Below are 17660 nucleotides of genomic sequence, written 5' to 3'. Positions count from 1 at the left end.
CCAGAAAATAATATAGTCATTGGAGTCCAAGAACTAGAACCTGGTTCTAGATCTGGTTCCCAGGCACTTGTCTCTTGACCTTGTAGGATACAAGGCTTTTGATTGATTTATTTATTTTTGAGGTCCTCTGGGATGAAAACTTTATATTCTTTATTACTCACTCACTTGCATCTGATCTGTGCAATGATGGGATGTAAAAGTGAAATCCAGTCCCTGGTTTGTAGTTTTGGGAGAATGGTGGTGGTCTTTTTGATCCGGTAGTGGTTAAGATTTAAGCATAGATACAATTGAGCTCTTTCTGAGTGCCGTCTGTAATAGGTGCATTTTGGACGTATAACAAAATGTTTGAACTCAAAAACTTCAGAAGGAGTTGGCATTTACTCAGCCTTCGAGAGATTGGGGGGCATGTTTCAGGTAAAGGTAACAGGTAAGCATGGGTGTGTACAGGGAACAGCCTGTGTCCAGGATGCAGTGTTTTTGTCCCCTAACGTTAAAGGAATTCCTTCAACTGTTGTTCACAATCTTTACTTCTTTTATTCAACTCCTCACTAGTTATTATTGTCTTAAAAACTGTTTATATATAGAAATAAAATGAATTAACTGTTTATTTAAAAAAAAAATCGGCCCCTCTTCTTTAGCCCTGAATGTCGGTATTGTATCTAAGTCTGTCTTTTTTGGGCTCAAACATGTTTGGAGACTTCCTGAAGCTCCAGTTTGGTCTTTGTAACACAAACACGCATGCCCCAACTCCCCGGACCTTTGTGTATTCTTTCTTTTTTTGCGGTACGCGGGCCTCTCACTGTTGTGGCCTTTCCCGTTGTGGAGCATAGGCTCCGGACACACAGGCTCAGCGGCCATGGCCCACAGGCCTAGCCGCTCTGCGGCATGTGGGATCTTCCCGGACCGGGGCACGAACCCGTGTCCCCTGCATCGGCAGGCGGACTCTCAACCACTGCGCCACCAGGGAAGCCCATTTGTGTATTCTTATACTTCTCTTTTCAGAAATGGACACAGAGCTCTTCTAAGGCAGGAGGAAGTGTATCACAAAGATACCAGAATCCCCTTTCTCCAAATCTTTTCAGAGATAACTTGATTCTCCTCAGTAGTTAACATCATATCATTGCTTTATTTAGGTTTTTTAGGGGACACTGTGTTTATTTTTTATTTATTTTTGTTTCGGAATTGCCTTTAGTGGTATAAAATTGAAAGTAAATGTCCATTAGTAGGGAATTGGTTAAATGAATTATGATACAACAACTACAACAGAATATTGGAGTTCTGTTGTTATAGAAAAATTCTATTGTATATTGATAACCAGAAATAATCAAATTCAAGAAAGTATGTAAAAATGAGGACACTGTGTTTAGATTGGCTAGAGTTAGTATGTTCTGTGTGACTTAGGGCCTGTGTTAGAAAAGACAATCAAGCCAGATAATGTGGGAATAGTATTTAAACTAAAAATAGGGGTATTTCAAGAAATAGGAAAGTAAGTTAATTTTTGCTCAAAGAGATGAAACATGCAAACATATTTTGTAATTGTTTTAAAGATATAGGTAACTAATAAATGCTGAAGAGCCATATGCATTTATCATTTAATTGGAAGAAGCTAGAATATAAAGATTCATTTTAAGCTCAAGAAGTTGTGGCCAGTCATAAGACTCTTGCCAGAACAAGAATCTGACAAATGGTTTTAAAAATGTATCCAAAACACGCAAGTATATTTTAAATTTACCCTCCTGATAGCTTGGAATCTGTTTATAAGTAATGTTGGTTTCCTTTAACAGATTGCTTGGAATGGAAAAGCTAGTGAAGTATTTTTCATGTTTCATAAGGACTGAGAGAGTATATTGAAATGTAATTATCAAGACACCCCTTTGTTGAACATAGAAATTACATAGAATATACGATCATTCAGTCATGTTGAACACATTTCCTGAGTATATTCTCAATTAGGGAGCTTGCTAACTGATAAATAAGACAAGGTTCCCCAGCTTGTAAACTTAAGGAGTTTACCTGGTGGCAATTCTTCGGTACATGGGCCTCTCACTGTTGTGGCCTCTCCTGTTGCGGAGCACAGGCTCCGGACGCGCAGGCTCAGCGGCCATGGCTCACGGGCCCAGCCGCTCCATGGCATGTGGGATCCTCCTGGACCGGGGCACGAACCCGTGTCCCCTGCATCGGCAGGCGGACTCTCAACCACTGTGCCACCAGGGAAGCCCATGGAGTTTATCTGGTGGCAATTCTTTTGAATTATGAGCAAGAGATATAGACATTTGAAGCATTTGTGTTTTTAATTTTTTTGTTCTCCAAGTTGAGAGGGAGTAGTGTGGAGGCATATTTTCTCATTTATGGCTCTCATTTTCAAACAGCTGAATGGATTTAGGGGCAGTCTCCAGCCAAAGCCCAAAGCTGCGCTAACCAGCCCTCATGCTGATGTAGAACAAGTGCACGTTGGAGTGATGTTGACATTTTGCTAACGTTGAAGTCATGCCCTATTTATCTGTGCTTTAACAGGAGAAAATTACTGAAGTCCCATTGTTCTTTGGCAGCAAAGAGGGGTAATTTGATGAATACTGGCTTTTTATTCTTAGGGGCATTATTAAGTGCCCAGAATTTCCTTGGTGCTGTATGGAACAGAGGAGAAAACCTGACTGAGGCATTCCTGAGGTCCTTCGTAGTTTGTGAGCTATAATACTAACTGGGTGCTACAAGCTTCCCAAAGTGGCAGGGAGGCAACTCTTCCTTCCTTCTGATTTCATTGGAAGAGAATGAATAGGACCAGGACTTTTTGGTTAGAGTTAGTAATTCACCTCTTGTTGAGGATTTGTTTGTATCTATCTCGTTAGGATAGATAGGATTTGAACATGAGAATTCCTTTGGAACACTTTTTGGGGTGAAGGGGAGAGACAGCATGCTTCTTGCACAGTGCCTTAGGTCATTAATGATAGATTATATGCTGCGTGGGATATAAAGCACTATAAAATTCACTGTTATGGGCTTCCCTGGTGGCGCAGTGGTTGAGAGTCCGCCTGCCGATGCAGGGGACAAGGGTTCATGCCCCGGTCCGGGAAGATCCCACATGCCGCGGAGATGCTGGGCCCGTGAGCCATGGCCGCTGAGCCTACGCGTCCGGAGCCTGTGCTCCGCAATGGGAGAGGCCACAACAGTGAGAGGCCCGCGTACAGAAAAAAAAAAAAAATTTACTGTTATGCCAGATGCTAGACCTGTCACTTTGTGTGTGTGTGTGTGTGTGTAGAATACTGTGTTCAGTTATATAGAGCCCATGTTATTGAACTTGGCTTTTAAAAATTCTAACATTTATTGAACCTTTATGATAGGTGTTATTTCAGTTGCTTTACATGTATTTTATTTGATCTTCCCAATGACTTTGTAATGTAGGTCCTGTTATTATCCTCATTTTACAGATGAGGAAACTGAAACACGAAAAGGTTAAATAACTTTTCAGTCTCACGGCTTTTAAATGGCAGATTCAGATCTTGAACTCAGATCACGTGGCTGCAAATATACAATATTATGATATATACATGACTCTAAGTGTTAAAAAGCATCAGAGACAGAAAGACAGCTATTTAGAAGCTTGTTGAATAGATAGGCTGTTTGATTTTCTATTTTTTTCACATAATTTTTCTACTTAAGTCAAATGGGCAGAACTAAATTAAAAACTGAGTTAAGCATACAAACTATACTATTTTACAGTGTTAGAGATATAAATAGCAGCTGGGAACTCCCTACTTGATTGGGTGCTTACGTTTATGGATGTGTCTTATATATTGTCCAATGTCATTTTTCCTTCACCTTGAACACACAAAGCCTGGCTTTTTAAAAGCTGCTAGTTGCAGCACTGTATGTGTAGTGATTAATACCTCTTCCCAGCCTCTGGTGTAGCTAGTTAGTCATGTTTAAACACAGCCAATGTTTTCCTGCTTGCCAACCTCGGGATCTGGATTACAGCCTTGGAAGTTATGCTTCATTGTGTCTTAAAAACATTTCCTTACGTACCTCTTGATTATTGGCCTCAGTGTGTCCTATAGTAAGGGCTTTTGGAGTGGATGATTTGATCTCCAAGTCTTGTTTCAAGGAGTGAGTGGTGATAGAGAAACCATTATATCCATGTCGTTAGACCTGGCCCTTGCTCAGAGCATCACTGGTGAGCGTCCTGTCTACCTCATTATTTTATTTTATTTTATTTATTTATTTTTTGCGGTATGCGGGCCTCTCACTGTTGTGGCCTCTCCCGTTGTGGAGCACAGGCTCCGGACACGCAGGCTTAGGGGCCACGGCTCATGGGCCCAGCCGCTCCGCGGCATGTGGGATCTTCCCGGACCGGGGCACAAACCCATGTCCCCTGCATGGGCAGGCAGACTCTCAACCACTGCGCCACCAGGGAAGCCCTACCTCATTATTTAACGTCAACAAAGTCCAAAGAAACTCTTCCAGAACATAAATTTAGTGTCAGTAGTAGAATAGGTCTTGAAGACATAGGTGCACATAGAGTTCAAGCCGTCTCTTAAGGGCAGTGTGCTTCAGAGAAAGCCTTATGTTCTTTTCCTCTTAAACAGTTTTTAGCTTAGGATTCCAGGGTATGATCATCATCATCACCGTAATCACCATTGTTGCTTCATAGAAGACTGGCTGCAGCCACAGTTTGTTGTGAACTTTTCTTGGTTTAAGTGATGCCATGTTGCTTCTACATTGTCTCCTGCCCTCCAAAATGAGGAGCTTTCTTAATTCAGTTGAAAAAGTATCTTTTAGCAGCTGTTAGAAATCTTGGGTTTTATGTATAATTTCATAGGTTCTTCATATGTATAATTTTTAGGTTCTTCAAGTCAGACATCATCTTAGAGTGTGAGATTCTAGAAGCTCCTTAGTATGTCCTTTTTTTCCTTTTTCCTGCCTGCTGTGGAACAGGGTACTCAATAGCCAGTTAGACTTTGAAGCTTGCATAGTTTCCATTTTTTTAATTTTTGTTTGTTAAGGAAATAAAAGTCATCAACAGATAGTAGAATAATCTCCTCTCAATTACTGCTGACCTTAAATGAAGTTTTAGATTGTGTGCCTTTCTCTTTTCATGAAAATTAAAGATTGATACATGGAATCACAGGTTGCTTAGGACTCTGAGGGAGAGTGACTCAGAGTCAACATCAAGCTTTCACATGGAGGGCTAAGCAGAGGATAGAAAATCTGTTTTGTGTACATATTATTTGTCACCAAACAAAATGAATTTATAAGCCATATATAGCAACCATGAGAAAGGGAGAAGCAGAAACGTTTCTAGCCAACAAGAGGTATTTGGGGGATGGAATACTGAAGTTCTTGTCTTAACACTCAGTGTTGATGAGGGTGGGGAAATAGATAACTCTTCTATATTCGAATGTTAATATAATCAGAGAAATCAAACTTTAATGTGTGAATATCCTTTGACCCAGCAATTCCACTTTTTTGATTTTATCTAGCAGAGGTTCTCATGCAAGTGTGTAGAAATATATATACTGATATGTTTATTGCAGAATTGTTTTTTTTTTTTTTTTTTTAGTTAAAGATTTTCTTGCAAATAAATGAGGTCATTTTCATTCATAGATAGGAGTCAGCATCACAAATGTAAGTAGGAACCTGGTATTTGATAGATTTCAGGATTGCACTACTATCAGAAAATGCAAGCAACTTTCATATTTATGCTTTTCTATATTTCTACTTTCTCTGAAATGAAAGCACATTAGATATATAATAGAAAAAGTATTATTCAAAAGTTTGTACATTTGGACATTAAAGAGGGAAAATGCCGTTTTGCAGCCATTTTAATCCCCTGCGTTGCGTGACAGCCTGGCTGGTTTTGATGAAGACAGAATAGATGGGAATCTACTAAAAACGAAACTCATCTTTATTCTCCCTTCCCCAGTAGTAATAAAGTACAGTAGAAACATTAGCTACTGTTACCATTTGATAGCAGACCTGTTTCTAATTTAGGGGTACATTTTCCAAATGTTTTTGTTGCAAAATGCTGTTTCCTTCAAGAATTATTCTGTCGGTTTATATTCCCACCAGTATATTAAGAGTATGCCCATTTTGCTGTTTCCTCAACATCACTGCATATTAAAATTTAAAAGTAAACTTTTATTGTTTATTTTATGATAATGGAAGAATTATAATTCATTGTTGAAATGGGAAAAACACACAGAAAAGACACACACACCCCTGTAATCCCTCCACCCAGCAGCACTGACATTTTGGTGTATCTTCAGTGCATTTTCATTCCTAATCTTATGTGCATTCTTTGGATTTGGGCTGCACATTGTTGGAGTTTACTCAATGGCAGAGGAGCTACATTCCTTGTGTTCAGCTTCCTGGCGTTAAGCAGTGCTTATTCTTCAGTGCTGCTATTGTCATCTTTGCTCTTTCTAGGTTGGTTGGTTTGTTTTTAAATATGTGAGAAATTTGGTAGGAAAATGAATGATGGAACAGCAGGAGGAGGGGAGGAGGACAGTTAAATAAAGGCTGGAAAAATTCCATTCTTGAGACATTAATAGACATGCCTGATAGGTTTGATATATATGAAGGAGCAGAATGAATCTAGAGTAAGAATACTTTGGGGAACTCCTTGGCAGTCCAGTGGTCAGGACTCGATGCTTTCACTGCGGGGGGATGGGGGGGGACGGGGGAGGGGGACGGGACAAGACTTAAGATCCCGCAAGCTGCGAAAAACAAACAAACAAACAAAAAACCAAAAAAAGAATATTTTGTTACTCAGAGTACTCATTCAAAAACCAATCCAAGTGTCACGATCTTATAATGGGCAGAGTTTTCTTAATTAAGATCATGAAGATATTCTTCTATGTTTTCTTGAAGTTCTACTGTTCCACCTTTTATATTTAGGTCTGTTTTATGCATATGGTGTGAAGAGAGGTCAGTTAGAAAATTAAGTTTAAAAAGATACTATTTACAGTATCATCAAGCAATATCAAACACCTAGGAATAAATCTAAAGGAAGACGTCTAGGGCTTCACTGGTGGCACAGTGGTTAAGAATCCGCCTGCCAACGCAGGGGACACGGATTCGAGCCCTGGTTCTGGAAGATCCCATATGCCGCGGAGCAACTAAGCCTGTGCGCCACAACTACTGAGCCTGCGTCCCACAACTACTGAAGCCCACATGCCTAGAGCCCGTGCTCTGCAACAAGAGAAGCCACCTCAGTGAGAAGCTCGCATGCTGCAACGAAGCCCCAACGCAGCCAAAAATAAGATAAAAATAAATTTTAAAAAATAAAAGATGTCTAAAAAAAGGGAATGATGTGTAAAAACTCCACACAGAAATTACAGAGTATTGCTAAAGGAATTAAAGATTAAGTAAATAAATGACAGTAAGTCTGTTTTTCCCAGATTGATCCAAAGATTCAATGTAATTCCAAAGAAAAGCTTAGCAGGGTTGTGTGTGTATGTGTGTGTGTGTATGTGTATGTGTGTATAAATTGAGAAGCTGAGTCCAAAATCTCTGGGAATCGAAAGGACCAAGAACATTTCAAATCATGGTTCGTGTACTTCTGGATGTCCCCATAGACCCATTCAAGAGGGCCTTTATGAGATCAAAACTATTCTCATAACAACAGTAAGATGTTATTTGCCTTTTCTCCTTGTTGATTTTGCAAAAGCAAAATCATGTGCAAAAGCAGTGGTGGGTAAACTGCTGGCACCGAGTCAGCAGGAATCACGTCAGTGTCACCAAACTGTGCTATATTTGTCACTGTATTGTATGCATTTCCAATTAAGAAAAGAAAAAAAGAGACAAGTTCCACTTCAGAATGTTCTTGGCAAAACAGTACAATTTATTAATTTTAATGTCTCAAATGCCTTTTTTTTTAAAATTGAGGAAAGAGTCACACAACATGCTAACCACTGTACAGTATTCGGGGTGCAATTCAGTGGCATTCAGTATAAAAAATTCAGTACAGTGACAACGTGCAACCATCACCTCTCCCTTATGTCAAGAGATTATACGTCTTCATCTTCCGATGTGTGTAAGTCAGATCATTATGCTGTACCCCTTAAACTTATATGGTGCTAGGGGGCTTCCCTAGTGGCGCAGTGGTTGAGAGTCCGCCTGCCGATGCAGGGGACGTGGGTTCGTGCCCCGGTCTGGGAGGATCCCACGTGCCGCGGAGCGGCTGGGCCCGTGGGCCATGGCCGTTGGGCCTGCGTGTCCGGAGCCTGTGCTCCGCAATGGGGAGAGGCCACAGCAGTGAGAGGCCCGCGTACCGAAAAAAAAAACAAAAACAAAAAAAAACAAAAAACTTATATGGTGCTGTATGTCAATTATACCTCAATAAAACTGGAAGAAAAAAAAAGAGATGACACATTTTTTAATGTTCCATGTGCTGAAATGGGAAGTATGCATAAATCGTTTCTGCTGCCTATGAAAGTGTGATGATCATTTTGAGAGAAAACTCATGGGCTTGTTTGAAACATGAGCTAAACTAGCTACCTTTTTCATGGAACACCGCTTTTGCCTGAAATAACCACGGAGAGATGAACTGTGGTTATTGAGACATGAGTATTTGATGGATGTTCTTTGAAAATGAAGTAAACTAGTTACTTATGTGAAAACCTAATTGTCTATTAAGCCAGACATTGAAGAGATTTGCAAAAATGTAAAATAACGCCACTGTTCCCATTAATTTTGGGGGGGAATATAGTAATTATTAATAACAAATATTTGCTAATATGTTTTTTATTTTAAATTTAATTAATTAATGTTAAATTTTTAGTTTTAATTTCTGTCATGGTAAATATTGATAGATGTAACCCACAAAGGCAAAAGTTCATTGAGGTTCTCAATAATTTTTAGGAACTTAAAGAGATCTTGAGGGGGCTTCCCTGGTGGTGCGGTGGTTACGAGTCCGCCTGGCAGTGCAGGGGACACGGGTTTGAGCCCTGGTCCGGGAGGATCCCTCGTGCCGCGGAGCAACTAAGCCCGTGCGCCACAGCTGCTGAGCCTGCACTCTGGAGCCCGCGAGCCACAGCCGTTGAGCCCACATGCCACAACTAGTGAAGTCCGAGCACCCTAGAGCCTGCGCTCTGCAACAAGGGAGGTCACCGCAATGAGAGGCCCGCGCACCACAATGAAGGGTAGCCCCTGCTCACTGCAACTAGAGAAAGCCTGCGCCCAGCAACAAAGACCCGATGCAGCCTAAATAAATTTTTAAAAAAAAGAGATCTTGAGACCAAAAAGTTTGAGAACCATTGATAAAGTCAGTCATGAAGAACAAAAATGTTAGAGGTTTATATCATTCGATACTAAGACAGTTGTTGTATAGCTACAGTAATTAATGTAGGGTAGTACGGGTAAGTGGATTGTGAAATAAACCAGTGGAACAGAATAGAAAAGCCAGAACAGACCCACGTATATAGTACAACTTGATATTTGATGAAGGAGCCTTTGCAGTGTAGTGGAGAAAGGGTGGTCTTTTCAGTATATGGTGCCAAATCAGTTGGGTGGCCCTAGGGGAAAATAAATGAAGGCTTCCCTTTGTCTCTCCCTATCTCTCCCTCCCCTCCCCCCCCAACGCTATTTTTTTGTTGATGAATTGAGGATTTTGTTTCTCACCGTTTGGATTTTGCTGATTGTATCCCCCCGTGTTCAACCACGTTCCCCTCTCCCTCATATTTCTCGTGAATTGGTAACAGAGGACGTGGTTTCCTTCATTCCTCCTGCCCTGCCTCCTTCCTCTGTGGGGAAGAGTGAAGTACAAGAGACAAAGACTTTTTCGTAGGTGGTGGTGTACATTAGGAGGTATATAGTCTCTCATTTCTGGATGTTACTGGCATTTATTTGATGCTTATTGCCTGGAGTTCCATTAATCACAGTTGTTATAGAGTGGTGATATTCTAATTACACTGTTCTTCATATACTAGTTGGAAGGCTTCTGTGTTTTTTGGTTATGACTCAATTTTAGTTTTATGTTTTAGTGTATAACAACTTACAGCAGAGGCTATCAACTTTATGAGACTCAACCTCTCTTTTACATATTTTTTAATACTTCCTATGCTATTCTGGAATGAAATTCATAGATAATTTATTACTACACATGTGATACATAGTTTGGCTTGGAATTTAATTTTGGGTTGAAGATGACTAACCCCATTGTCCTCAAACATCTATTGTCATTGAAAGTAGTCTTATATCACATAGATTCTCCATACTCTGCATATTACCTGTGTTTTTCCAGCTTTGAAATCACAGAATTCTCTTATCCATTGTATCCTGAAATTTCAGGGATGCCTCAATGGTGAGGATATTTGGTAGATCATTTTATTCTATTTTATTAATTTTTTTTAAAGCTTAAAGGTTAAAAAAATATTTATTCCTCCCTCCCTCCCCCCTTCTTTCCTCCCTCCCTCCCCGCCTCCGTTTCCCCCTCCCTTCCCGAAGGCTTCTTATTTGTGGCATGCTTGCAGGATCTAGTTCCCAGACTGGGGATCAAACTGGGACGCCCCCTGCATTGGGAGCGCGGAGTCTTACCCACTAGACCAGCAGGGAAGTCCGTGTTGAGGCCTTTTAAAAATCTTCAGAGAAAACCAATTTTTACAGATTTATGTTTATTGATAAATAAGTAGTAATGCTAAGTTTTGTTGGTTTTTTTTTTGTGGTACACGGGCCTCTCACTGTTGTGGCCTCTCCCATTGCGGAGCACAGGCTCCGGACGTGCAGGCTCAGCAGCCATGGCTCACGGGCCTAGTCGCTCCGCTGCATGTGGGATCTTCTCGGACCGGGCCGTGAACCTGTGTCCCCTGCATCGGTAGGCGGACGGACTGTCAACCACTGCGCCACCAGGGAAGCCCCAATGCTAAGTTTTAAGTATACAAGTAATAAAATAGAACTCCACTGTGGATTAGCAGTCTCTCTCCAGTTTGGCTACTAACGTTAAAGAAACTTATTTGGAATCTTTAAAACAAAATTCAAACAAAGGCAGTTTTCTTCCTGTACATTTCATTGTGTCAATATTTTTATTTTAAGATGTTAGATTTTTGCAATTTTCTTGGTATCTGTAAACAAAAGTTAAGTTAGCCAGAAGAGTGCTGTTGAGACTATAAGTAGTGCTACTTAAGAGATGAATGTAACATAAAGATAGTTATTTACTTAGTATGCTTAGGCTCTTAGGATTGCTAAGGAGAAGGAGGACTAGAGGAAGAACACAGAAATGAGAAAAATCATATCACAATTTAACATGTTAAAGTCTACATGTTTAGCACACTTTTTCTTGAATGTTGTGTTTATACTATATAATCTTTCCTTTGAAATGATCAACCCTATGGGTTGAAGTGTTTTCTTCTCCAACTAAAGTCATAATGCAGAAATGCATTGGGCTGGGGCTTCCCTGGTGGCGCAGTGGTTGAGAATCTGTCTGCCGATGCAGCGGACACGGGTTCGAGCCCTGGTCTGGGACGATCCCACATGCCGCGGAGCAACTGGGCCCGTGAGCCACAACTACTGAGCCTGCGCGTCTGGAGCCTGTGCTCCGCGACAAGAGAGGCCGCGACAGTGAGAGGCCCGCGCACCGCGATGAAGAGTGGCCCCCGCTTGCCACAGCTAGAGAAAGCCCTCGCACAGAAACGAAGACCCAACACAGACATAAATAAATAAATAAATTTAAAGACTTTAAAAAGAAAAAAAGAAGAAATACATTGGGCTGTATCACAGGATAGCCTACATATTGTCCCGAGTACTGGTGTTCCCTGTGGTTGTGGAAAGAAATGCTTGTGAGATTTTCCTAGTAATCAAAACAACTTGTTTGTCATCCTGTCTTGGAGAAGAGCTTCCTAATCCTAGCTCCTTCTTTTGAACATTCTAGTTTCTCCTAGTCATAAAAGGGAAAAGTGGCACCAAGAGAGGATTTTTTTCCCCCTTGAATTCCTCTTTGATAGTTTCTTTCGTTTGTTACCAGATCTCCAGGATCATGGGTTAATAACTTGTTGCTTTGCTTCCTTCCACATGCCACAAATGGAAGGGGCTTTCCAAAACACTGCTTGTCATGTTTCTTCACAAAATCCATTGAGCTATCACATTAAGCTCAAGCTTCTCTTCTTGGGTTTTCATTCCTCTGTCTTACCTACTCACACAAGTTCTCTGACATTGACCTTGGCATTTACACTACTCTGATACTGCTACTGTTCATTTCTAAAAATTTTAGAAATCTCTCTTCACTTTCTCTTCTCCCTTCCTTTTCCTTTGTATTTCCAGTATATCACAATTTTATTTAAGTTAATAATCAGTATTTGTATTTTATGAACGCATAAATATTCCTCACATAATCCATTGTTGTACAATCTCATGTTTTCCTTGGAGTTAATAATTGTTTTGCCTCTTCCTTTTGATTAGTCTTCTAAAATGTAAAAAATTTTAGTCCTTGCTTATCTGAAAATGTTTTTCACACTTGACTGATGATTTGTTTAGGCATATAATTCTGGTTTGGAAATAATTTCCCTCAGAATTTTGAATCTTTCCGTTTGACCTATCTTACGTTGCTGCCGTTGAGGAATGTAATCTTATGAAAGCATTTTGGATCTTTGAACTTCATTAATTGTTTTAAATTTGTTCATTGTATTCAGTGGATTAAATGCTGTATAAAACTGTTTGCTGAATTTCCAATCACAGAACCAGGCATGGTTCTTTACATGAAAAAATGCTCAGAATTCAGTATGTGGCTAATATAAGACTCATAAAACCAATAACACAAATGCCCTTTTTTTGGGGGGGGTCTTAAAAAAATAAGCATTTTATTTTGGGATACTTTTAGATTTACAAAGAAAGCTGCAAAGATGGTACAGAGAGTTCCCGTGTACTCTTCACTCGGTTTCCCCTAATGTTGATGATTTATAGAATCATTGCATCTTTATCAAAACCAAGAAATTGACATAGATGTATTACTACTGACTAAGCTCCAGACTTTATTCAGATAGTACTATTGTTTTTCTGATGTCCTTTTTTTGTTTCACGATTTACCCTGACATTTCATTTAGGCATCATGTCTCCATAGTTTCCTCTGGTGTGTATCCCAGTCTTTCCTCGTTTTTCATGACCTTGACAGTTTTGAAGAACTATATATATATATATATTTTTAATAATAACTTTATTGAGATATTGTGATGGTTAATTTTATGTGTCAACTTGACTGGGGCTATGTGAGGCCCAGATATCTGGTTAAGCATCCTGGGTGTGTCCGTGAGGGTGTTTCCGGAAGAGATTATTAGAATCAGTAGCCTGAGTAAAGCAGATTGTCCCCCGTGCCCCCCATGTGGCGGAAACCTCTTCTAATCAGTTGAAGATCTGAAAAGAGCAAAAAGGTAGAGGAAGGGAGAATTCTCTCTCTGTGTGACTGACTAATCTGGGACCTCGGTCTCCTGCCCTTGGACTGGGATTTACAGCATCAGCACTCCTGGTTCTCAGGCCTTTGGACTTGGACCAGAACTACACATTTTGTTTACCCATTCATCAGCTGATGGAAATTTGGGTTGTTTCCACTTCTTGGCTGTTATGAATAATGCTGCTGTGAACATCCGTGCACAGGTTTTTGTGTGGATGTATGTTTTCTTTTCTGGTATTATGCTTAGCAGTGGAATTGCCAGGTCAGAGGGCAACGCTGTTTAACATATTGAGGCACTGCCAAACTGCTTTCAGAAGTGACTGCACACTTTTATATCCTCACCAGCAAAGTATTCGGGTTCCAGTTTCTCCACACGCACGTCAACACTTGCTATTGCCTGTGTTTTCCATTGTAGGCATCCTTGTGGTTTTCTGTGAAGTGTCTCTCACTGTGGTTTTGAGTTTGCGTTTTCCTAATGGGTGAGAATGTTGAGCGGCTTCCCCCCGCCACACTGGCAAATAGCTTGTTTTTGCATATGTTAAAAATTGAAATATCGTTGACCTACAACATTATGTTAGTTTCAGGTATACTAAATAGGTATTTGACATTTGCATACATTATGAAATGATCACAGTAAGTGTAGTAATCATCTGTCCCCATACAAAGTTACAGTTAGGTTCATTGCTTGAGGTTCAGGGTAAAACAATTGGGTTATCTATATTCAGAATTTGATAATAGTTCCTTTAGTTTGCCATTAGCTTAAAATTTATCATGCTTTTTCCTGTGAGCCAAGATTTGTTCAGCATAAAGGAAGCCAACACTTTAAATCTCTTTTTAAACTACTTTTATCAACAACTCTTGGCGTGGTGGTACATGTGTTAATTACATATTCATATTTACTTCATAAAATAATTCTGACTGAACCTCTTACTTTGTTAGCTGTTAATATATGTACATGAAAATTTAAGTGACACATTTTCATTTTTAATGGGGGAAAAGGTACAATATACGACATTAAAGAAAAATTAAGAACTAAAATTACCTATTATCCTTTCCTCTTTGCATAAAATCTACATTTCCAAAGATAATTTATATTTTAGATTGGTTGAGATATCTATCCTTCTATTGGTTTTGTAATCATGTTATGCCTCTAAAACAGTATAATCAGTGTTTTCTTATCTCCCGATATAAATATGAAAATAATGGTTTAGTGATTAAATTCTTTTGTCATTTCAGACAGTATGGAGGCAACTTTATGCTATATTCCTTTTTTTTGTGTGTGGTACGCAGGCCTCTCACTGTTGTGGCCTCTCCCGTTGCGGAGCACAGGCTCTGGAAGCGCAGGCTCAGCAGCCATGGCTCACGGGCCCAGCCGCTCCACGGCATGTGGGATCTTCCCGGACCGGGGCACGAACCCGTGTCTCCTGCATCGGCAGGCAGACTCTCAACCACTGCGCCACCAGGGAAGCCCTGTGCTATATTCTTTTTATGAAGTTTCAGTGTCTGTTATCCTATAAAATTCAAGTGGTATCTATTACAATAACATTTACAGCATCTGCTCCCCTCCATTTAAAAAAAAAAAACCTGACTTTAGAGAACTTAAAAAAATATTTTTTCTAGGTGATTAAGTATTAAATGTTAGAAATACTGCTTTGTCAGCAGCGATTGAGGCAAGAGAAGTAAATGAAACTATTTTTGGAAATCCCATTTGTTTCTTAAGCACTCTTGCGTGTGTGAGCATGTAGTCACAGGTCATAGAGGTTCTTCTATGGCAGCTGTAGATGTGGTAACAGCAACAGAGCAATTTCCCTGCTCATAATTCTGTCCTTTGTAAGAGCTTGTCAGGTAATTGTTGACTTTACATATGCATTGAAGTAATAATGTTAATTTTTCTGCTTCAGTAATATGCATGAATAAAATATATTAGAAAAGTAGAAAACCTTTATAGCTCCTAGTAATCGAATTAGAGATTTGACAGGATTATATGGAAATACCACATGCTCACAGAGAAATCTTTATTTATTTTTAAGTTATTTATTTATTTATTTATTTTTGGCTGCATTGGGTCTTCTTTGCTGCAAGCGGGCTTTCTCTAGTTGCGGTGAGCGGGGGCTACTCTTTGTTGTGGTGCAGGATCTTCTCATTGCAGTGGCTTCTCTTGTTGCGGAGCACGGTCTCTAGGCGCGCGGGCTCAGTAGTTGTGGCGCACGGGCTTAGCTGCTCTGCAGCATGTGGGATGTTCCGGGACCAGGGCTCGAACCCATGTTCCCTGCATTGGCAGGTGGATTCTTAACCACTGAGCCACCAGGGAAGTCCCTGAGAGAAATCTTCTGAAGTAATAACAACCTAAGATGATTAACAGAGAAAGATGTTTTGATGAGAGGAAATCTTTTTTTAGATTTAAGGAATATACAGTTGCAAAATGTTTACTAAACTATAATATTTTTCTTTTTTTAGTAAACTATAATTTTTTACTTATGTGTTAATATTTTACTTTTGCAAAAGTTTTGCTTTTGGTAATTTTTTCCTTTGAATTGTATTTCATTCTGATAATCCAACAACAAGCTTCCTATTTAATGTATATTTGATGCATTTGTTTTTACAGGTTATTTCATGGGGAGCAAGTAGTGACTCTTGTTTAGAAAATCAAATGACATTATGACATTTAAAAAATATTTTGTGGGCTTCCCTGGTGGCGCAGTGGTTGAGAGTCCGCCTGCCGATGCAGGGGACGCTGGTTCGTGCCCCGGTACGGGAGGATCCCACATGCCGCGCCCGTGAGCCATGGCCGCTGAGCCTGCGCGTCCGGAGCCTGTGCTCCGCAATGGGAGAGGCCACAACAGTGAGAGGCCCGCGTACCGCAAAAAAAAAAAAAAGAAATTACCTCATATTAACTTTTTACAGATTCAGAAACTAGCTCTTAGTCTGAAGCTTGCATTGTACTGTTCTTTTTTTTTCTTGAAAAATTAGGAAATACCTATAAAGTGTTTTATGTTACAAGGATTTACTGCCTAACATTGTTCCTTCCCCAGATTAGCCTCTTAATAAATGTCTACAAACACAGCCTTATTTTTTAGGTTACACAAAACCAAGATGGTAGAGAGTCCAAATATATGCATAATATAGATTTTCCTAAAAGCCATCTAGTTTCTTAATACCACCTTTACATTTTGAATATTCCTAACTTTGTATATATCATCACTGTGAGGGTGAGGTGGCCTTTATTTATTCACTTTTCTCCTCTTTCAACAGGGGGAAATGCAGTGTTGCCCTTCTGAATGAGACAGAGTCTGTATTGTCATATCTTGATAAAGAGGTAATTCACAATTATACTTGTTTTTGTTTTTCCCTCTATTTCATAAGAAGCCCATACTTTTTGTATTATTTCTTCTTCTAACAAATTATTGCACAGTGATAGCAGTATTATGGTAAAAGTATAATGACTGGACTGCATTCAGGTAATTTTATTTTTCTGGTTAACTGAGATAAAAGTTGGCCAAAACTCCCGTGTCTGTCTGTCTCTTTTGCTTGGTAATTAAAAGCTTGTAAAGTATAGCACATGATTTAGTTGGTAGTGGAAGAACTATTTTTGGTTTTATGAAATAAATGACTTCAGTATACTTGGTCCTTCTCTCTTTTTTTTCTTTTTAAATAAATAGCTTTTCTTTTAGACTGTTTGCAGATGAGATTTTACCATTGGTGGTCTGCTTTCTTTCCTGGACTCCTAATAAACTTTGTCAACTAAAAATATTTTTTTCTGTAAACTTCAAGAAACATTTTAAACATTTTTAACAAGTTGAATTAGAGCAATCCCTTCATTGAAGGGAAGAAATTCTTGTAAGCAAAACTATTCCACATTTTGCAGTTTTATGTGACTTTTATCATTTGTGTTGTGGGGAAAATATTTTACTATTGATAATGTTTCAGTATTTAACCTGTATAATTTCATAGTGTTTGTTTTCCCCAAATCTTTATTACCCATAGGTTTTTTTTGTTTGTTTGTTTTTTACAGAATTAAAGGGACATATTTTCTTTTTAAAAAATATTTTACTATGCTCAAAAGCGTTGTTCCCTTATCTCAAATGAAGTAAACATTGCCGAAAATGATTGACACAAACATGTAGAACTACTATGTATTAGAAGCCTAATAAAGAAAACTAAAACGAAAATAAGTATTCGAGGCAGAAAAAAGGTTAATAGACTCATGAAATTTGGAAAAGAAGGGTAGGGTTTGTCATCAGTCTGTCTAACAGAATGATGGATAATATGGATAATGATGGTGCTCAGA

At 39.3% G+C, this 17660-nt stretch overlaps 1 protein-coding gene across 2 annotated transcripts in view; it reads left to right on the top strand.

Moving 5' to 3' along the window:
- The window catches only part of MTA3 (metastasis associated 1 family member 3), a 158883-nt gene that overhangs the window by 51030 nt on the left and 90193 nt on the right, over positions 1-17660 (top strand). For both annotated transcript variants that reach the window (XM_081254836.1, XM_081254835.1), the window contains exon 5: positions 16625-16688. In XM_081254836.1, the coding sequence (XP_081110962.1) occupies positions 16625-16688 (64 nt within the window). The remainder of the gene's footprint in view (positions 1-16624; positions 16689-17660) is intronic.

This window comes from Mesoplodon bidens (assembly GCF_964165515.1).
Source record: "Mesoplodon bidens genome assembly, chromosome: 14".
In the NCBI taxonomy this organism is placed as follows: Eukaryota; Metazoa; Chordata; class Mammalia; order Artiodactyla; family Ziphiidae; genus Mesoplodon; species Mesoplodon bidens.
Note: the sequence above shows the minus strand (reverse complement) of the source record. Positions and strands in the feature narration are given on the sequence as shown.